The 7,309-nt window shown below is 32.6% G+C and overlaps 1 protein-coding gene across 1 annotated transcript; it reads left to right on the top strand.

The window, feature by feature from the left end:
- The first annotated feature begins 206 nt into the window (after positions 1-206).
- On the top strand, positions 207-3,422 carry LOC113851568 (putative disease resistance protein RGA3). The gene has a single exon (XM_027482086.1). It carries the CDS (start codon positions 536-538, stop codon positions 3,344-3,346), a length of 2,811 nt encoding a protein of 936 aa, XP_027337887.1. The 5' UTR covers positions 207-535; the 3' UTR covers positions 3,347-3,422.
- Positions 3,423-7,309: the final 3,887 nt, after the last annotated feature.

Genomic DNA, 7,309 nt, shown 5'->3' with positions numbered 1-7,309 from the left:
ACAACTTGATGGTAAAAGCTTCCTTAGATGTAAATAATCATATGCTGTAAAAAATTTAACAATAATGTCATTTGATCAGAATTTTTCAAAAGAAAAAACAAAAAGAAATTTATGATAGCCTTCAATGATGATAAGGTGTGTGATGCGACGGAGGAAGATAGTAAAATATTTATTATAGCCTTCTGTATATCATTTTAAGGATGGCTAAGTCACTTGACATCTCATTCACAGGTTGGCCTCGGCAGATGTTATTGAATTTGGAGAAGAGTATGATGTGAAGAAAGAGTTGGAAGAGCTTAAGAAGACAATTGAATCTATCAATGATGTGCTCCTTGACGCTGACGACAAACAAGATCAAGTTCGTGTGCGTAATTGGATATCTGACTTCAAGGAAGTACTCCATGCTGCAGATGATTTCTTTGATCACCTTGCTATCGAATTTAGGAAAGACAAATTGGGTGCAGCTGAAGGAAAAGAAGTAAACAGGGTACTTCTTTCCATTTCATCGTCAAATCAATTTCCTTTATACACTGAAATGCCTGACAAAATTAAACAAATAGGAGAAAGTTTTAACGGTGTAGCAAAAGAAATGAAGGATTTAAATTTGTGCCCAAGATCTATTATGGTCAAGCAAACTGATAGTGGATGGAGGGAAACATGTTCTTTTGTGTTAGAGACAGATATCATTGGAAGAGATGATAGTAAAAAGGAGATTATCAGTCTGTTGAGACAACCTCATGAAAACCAAAAAGTTTCGGTGATTGCCATTGTTGGCCTTGGTGGTTTGGGGAAGACAGCTCTTGCTCAATTGGTGTATAATCACTTGGAAGTGCAGGAATTTTTTGAAATGCAAATGTGGGTGTGTGTCTCTGATGACTTTGATGTAAAAACTATTCTGAAGAAAATATTAGAATCAATTACTGGGGACCAAATTGAAGTATCATTGGGCAACTTGCAAAGAAAACTTCATGAAAAAATAAGTGGTAAGAAATATTTGTTGGTCCTAGATGACACTTGGAACGATAGACATGACAAATGGGCTGAATTGAGAAAGTACTTGATGTGTGGCGCTCAAGATAGTAAGATTTTAGTCACAACTCGAAGTGAAAATGTAGCAAAGGCAATGACTGCTAGAACTTCCTATCCTTTGAAAGGTTTGACTGAACAAGAATCTTGGAGTCTGTTGAAGAACATTGCATTTGAGGACGGTTCCAGAGGAGTCAATCAAAATCTAGAATCAATAGGGAAAATAATAGCCAGAAGATGTAGAGGGGTTCCACTGTCAATTAAAACCTTGGGAGGCCTGTTACGAGGACAAAACGAAGAAAGTGAATGGAAGAATGTTTTACGCGGTGACTTCTGGAAATTATGTGAAGAGCAAGACAGTATCATGCCAATTCTAAAACTCAGTTACCGCAACTTGTCGCCAGAAATGAGACAATGTTTTGCTTATTGCTCTTTGTACCCCAAGGATTCAAAAATTCCAAAGGATGAGTTGATTCAATTATGGATGGCACAGGGTTACCTTAAATGTTCGACTGAAAAACAGCAAATGGAGGATGTCGGCAATCAATTTGTAAAGATATTTTTGATGAACTCATTTTTTCAAGATGCGGATAGTGAATACGGTGAGATCATTAGCTTTAAAATGCACGATTTAATGCATGATCTTGCGATGCTAGTAGCTGGCAATGATTATTGTTACTTTGATAGAAAGGCAGAAAAAGTTGAAGGTAGACCCATGCACGTATCATTGGAATCCTATGAGGCCATTCATTTGTTGAAATCATTAGATCCGAGCAGGCTGCGAACTTTGATTTTGCCGTATTACTTGGAAGAGGAATATTTGTCGGTTATTGCTGAGTTCAAATACTTGCGTGTATTGAGGATGCATAGTCTATCTGATTCCACCGAACATTTGAAGCATTTAAGATACCTTGCTCTAGCGCAACAAACAAGTCTTCCCAAATCCATGAGCAATCTTGTTTTCCTACAAACATTAAAATTGGAGAAAAATGTTTCTTTCCCACAATCATTAAAATTGCGGTGGTGCTTTGAAGATCCATTTTCAGAAGTAGTCACAAAATTGGTCAATTTGAGGTGCCTTGATACTGTTTACCGCTTGAATGGAATGGCAGTTGGGTTGGGAAAATTATACTCTATGCAATTTTTATCGAACTTTGTTGTGGGAGACAGCCAAGAAATAAAATATGCCACATTAAATGAACTGAAGGACTTAAGTCTCAGAGGCAGATTAAGAATTGAGCATCTCAATCGTGTCAGAGAAGTGGCTCTTGAATCACAGCACGTAAATTTAAAAGAAAAAGAATTCCTTCAATCCTTGACTCTGGATTGGTCTCGTGAAGACCTCTGTTACAGTGACAGCTTGCAATTATTGGAAAACCTTCAGCCCCACCGTAATCTTAAGCGATTGGAGGTGAATCATTATCTAGGCGTGCTTTTACCAAATTGGTTTTCTCTCCTCACAAATGTTGTTCACATCACTCTCAATGGGTTTGATAATTGTCGCTGTCTCCCACTATTGGAACGTCTCCCTTACCTGAAGTCACTTGATGTAGAGTTTCTTCGCGAATTGGAATATATATATACCTACGAAGATGGTTTTGGGGTAACCTTCTTCCCCTCTTTGGAGAGCCTCAAATTGTGGAGTTGTCCCAAGCTCAGGGGATGGCGGAGGCGGGGAGATGATATCAATGATTCACATAATCTCTCCTCTTCTCTTTCATTTCCTCATCTTTCTCAACTAAAAGCCCATTGCTGTCCACAGTTGACTTGGATGCCTACTTTTTCAAAAGTTAAGGTTTTAAAATGGTTTGAATGCAGTGCAGAGCCATTTAAAGGAACACTAAACACAGCAGCGTCAACATGTTCAGCCGACTCATCTTCCTCTGCTGCTCCTCTTTCCATGCTCAAACAATTGACGATTTCTGATTTTATGAATTTACCGGAAGGTTGGATGCAAAATCTGACCTCTCTCGAGTCTCTTCAAATTGAGGAGTGTAAAAGTGAAACACTCATGGAATTTGAAATTGGCTTTAAGGACGACACCATCTGCCTTCCTTCTCTGCGAAAAATCAGCATAAGTTGGTGTATAGAGCTAAAGGCTTTGCCAGATTGGATTTGCAGCCTCTCGTCGCTTCAGCACATCGAGATCTACGGTTGCTCAAAATTGGCATCGCTGCCCGAAAGAATGAATGGTCTTGCCAACTTAAAGATCTTTGAGGTCAGAAATTGTTGCCTCTTAATTAAAGAGTGCCGGAAAGAGAGAAGTGTTGTTAGTCGCCGAATCGCACACATCCCACAAATAATCCTTCATGATTACTGATAATAAAGATACTCATCTGATGCGTATTTATTGAGTGTAAACGTCGTGTATTGTATTTGCTTTGCCAATAAAATACTTTGAGTTAGTGTTAATTTGTTTCAAACATAAATAGAAATTATCCTAATCATATTAATTTTCAATTGTTAAGTTTTTTTTTTTTCACTTGCACCGATACTATTACAAAAATATAATTTTTAAATTAAACTTTAAATATTATAGAATTTAATAATTTTTTTACCAAGTTTTGTTATTTTATCGATTGATATTTTGTTTGCATGCTCAAGTTTTGTTTATCTTATTTTATGTTACACAATTTATAATATATTTACTAAAACAATCAACGCTATCAATTTTTTTATTGCTTTTGTTGAAGTAAGTTGTCAAAAATAATCTTATGAGTCAGTTGATTAGAGATTAAGCAATTAGAGATACTTAAGCTAATGAGATAACTTTGTTGGATTTGTGAGTACATCTACTGAGGTTGACTATGATATTTTCTTGAACATTATAATGGGGTAACATCTTCCCACATAAAGTCATTAGAAGCCGGTTTCTTCCTTAAAATTGACTTGTGCTTACTCAATGCAAATTGGATTGTGTCTGTGTTGGATTCATATTTTCAAAATACTATGATTTCATAGTTTTCTTAGATAATAGATAGAAGAAATTTGTGAAAATAGTATCTAATTTCTTTTCTACCGTAGTAACATATTTGTTTAATTGGTAATTATTTTAATTTATATGTTCAATATATATGCATAATTCTATCTAGCATTCACCTAGCTATTGAAGAACATTGATGTTTTTAGTTTTACTATCTATCATTGTATACTTTACATTAAATTTGATCTATGATTGTAATTCTCCACCACAATAAATCCATTGCTATTTGTAACACCCTCAATTTTAATGCCTTTGTATAAGAAAAATAAGAATTTAGATGCAGAGTTTCTCGCTTAAGCGAGATAGGATTTTCTAAAAGAAGGCGTTGTGGAGCATTATTACTCAAGCGAGATAGGATAAAGTTGCTCCAACTATTCCCTCGCTCAAGCGAGAAGGAGGCCTCACCTAGGCTGGAAGTAGCTCGCTCAGGCGAGAAGTCACAGGAAACAGGATACTCTCTGGACCAATCTCGCTCAGGCAAGAATACTACTCGCTCACACGAGAGGCATCTTGCTCAAGCTAGACGTTTCTTGCTTAAGCGAGAATATTAGAAAATGCTTAAAATGACCACTATTTGCATATCTTGCTTGAGCAAGATATGTGTTGCTCAGGCGAGGGTCACCTCCCTCAAGTGAGAATGTACGGACCTAAGGGGTATTTAAGGGACCTCAACGTTAAAACTTTCATTATTCTCATCAAACAACCTTCTCCCCTTATTTGTCTCTATTCACTTACTATCTTTTTCTCAAAGAAATCTCTTTCAAACTCTGAATCTTGCTGTGCTAGATAATATGATGAATATGTATGTGGTATGCTAGATGGAATATGTTGAACTTGATAGATTCATATAATCGATGAAGAATGTTTAAATGTTCTTAGATGAGAGAAGGGTATGATATACAAAAGTAATGTGAATGTGGAATTACGAGATGTGTAATTATAATATGAGAGTTATAACAGGTTGATAGATGTGATTATGATACAAGTATTGTGATACATTGAAGGGTATAATTATAATACATGTATTGTAATATATCGACTTATATAATCATAACTTACTCATTATGACATACTGATTGATGAAAAATATGTGGAAATGAAAAGATAATGATATGAGAAATGATGAGAAAAAGTATAGATAGTCACAAAGATACATTAGAGGTGTGGAAGGCGGGGAGATTGTGAGAATTTGGGAAAAATGAGAGTAGTGGATGCTTTTCCATAACTACGTAAATTTAATGAAAATAGAGAGAAAAGACATTACAAGCCTCACACTCATTTCCTAACCTAAACTCCTGACTACACTTTTGCTAAAAAGAGCCAGATCAGAACACATGTGTATCTGTATTGCTGCGGCTAACCAGCAACTATCTATGCTATGAAGTCCTTAATGGATCTCAGGGGCAATAATTGTGGAATATGATGAATGTGTAATAATATATGAATTATGTGATTATAATATATGCATTGTAACATATTGATTCATGTTGTTATGATATATGTGTTGTAATACATCGATAGATGTTATTAAGACACATATATTGTGACATATTGATCGATGTGATATAATATATGTACTACTACATATAAATCAATTAAAAAATATATGTGCTTTGTGGTAATAATGAATTGTATGATTTGTGTGTTTTGTTAATGAGTGTACATGCTAAAAATTGTATTAGATGATATTTTAAATATTATAAAATTCTTCTTTTAGGTAAGGGATTTAGCCAGATGGATTATACTCGCCTTACAAATTATTTTTCAGGAGGACAGAAAAGAAAGAAATAAGGATGTTTGATCCGTTTTAGGGTTATATTCGCAAAAAATTATGGGAAAGAGCTGCTATGTTATGATTAGTTTAATTTAAGGAATATAGTAGTCTTAATTGAGTTTTTATTTGAAAATTGTATTATTATAAAATGTACCTTTATTTCGTTAAGAATGAGACTCGCATATCGGACAAGTTTTAGAATCTTCTAATTTTTATTTACTTGTATTTATGTATTTGTTCCTCTTCTAAAGTTATCCAATTTGTTATGAATTTCATCCATCATATTTTTATAATATGTATTATCACATAAAATTATTTGGATTATAAGAAGGAATGTTACTCTATTCTTCACAAGTTTTTAATGTTTGAGCTTGTAATTCTTTTTAGAATTCCTTTTTACTTTTTTACAATTTTAAATTAGTCTTCTATTCTTCTCCAAGTGAGAATAGATTTAGTACTTTATATGATACATAATTGATTATTTAATGTGATTAAGTACTACTTGAATAGGATAATGATCGATATTTATGATAGGACATTATTCTCCAACTACGCGAATGTTAAAATCCAATCAAAATGCTTAATGATCCGTACATTATTCTCCTTCATTTTTAATTTTCTTGTAAAATAATCAATCCACATATCATCTCCTATAGATACTGGAAAAATACATAAATTCATTTAAAAATATAATATTTAGAAATGAATCAAGAAAGGTAAATTAATAACTATTTAAAATAATTTTATATTATTTTTAATTATTAAATTGCTTTTATATTAAACTCAAAAACAAGGAAAATTGTTTTGATAGCAATGTTATGCAAAGAAAAATTGTTATTCAATTTTCCTTCATTTTTCTTATCACATGAAATATCACGAGACCTACTTAAAAAGATAAATTGATTTATGATTTTTTAAGATTATGAAAGAATTTTGTATGCAAGCAAAAGTGTCGTAAACAATGAGAATTTCATTATTTTTCTCTTTCATTTTGTTTCTATGCAAAGATATCATGTCGATAAAAAAATGTGAAAATAAATATTTTTTAATTTTTTAAAATGCTTTGAAAAATAATGAGTTTTGTTTTATTTTTAAGATGCAAAAATAGCATGTTAATGACGAGAAATAACTGTCATATTATGCATTATTGTTTTGATGTGCAATAATTGTTATGATCTAACTCTATTTGGATGCCTATTTTATTTGAAGAGAAGATAAATTGCCACAATATAATAAAATATGTAAGAAGCATTGTTGGATTTATTAGAAAAATTTGTAGTTTGATTTTAATTGGTCTGAGAATAATATTAAGATCGAATCATTTCTAATAGATATGTTGTAAATTTGAGTGAATTGTTTTTTTCTCTTATTTTACAAAACTTTGATTTGTTGGTTAATAATAAATAAATTTTCATTAATTAGAGTAAGAATACTCTGAACACCTATATTTTTCCTTGAAATGCGAATTTTATTGAATAATAAATAATGAATTTTAGAAAATAAAAAATTATTTAAAAGATATATAA

Source organism: Abrus precatorius, unplaced genomic scaffold (genome assembly GCF_003935025.1).
Source record: "Abrus precatorius isolate BTA unplaced genomic scaffold, Abrus_2018 Scaffold9, whole genome shotgun sequence".
Classification (NCBI taxonomy): Eukaryota; Viridiplantae; Streptophyta; class Magnoliopsida; order Fabales; family Fabaceae; genus Abrus; species Abrus precatorius.
This window is presented reverse-complemented; position numbering and strand designations above follow the sequence as displayed.

Excerpts from the sequence above, each read along its gene's own strand:
- LOC113851568 (XM_027482086.1), top strand. The coding sequence starts at position 536 with ATGCCTGACAAAATTAAACAAATAGGAGAAAGTTTTAACGGTGTAGCA.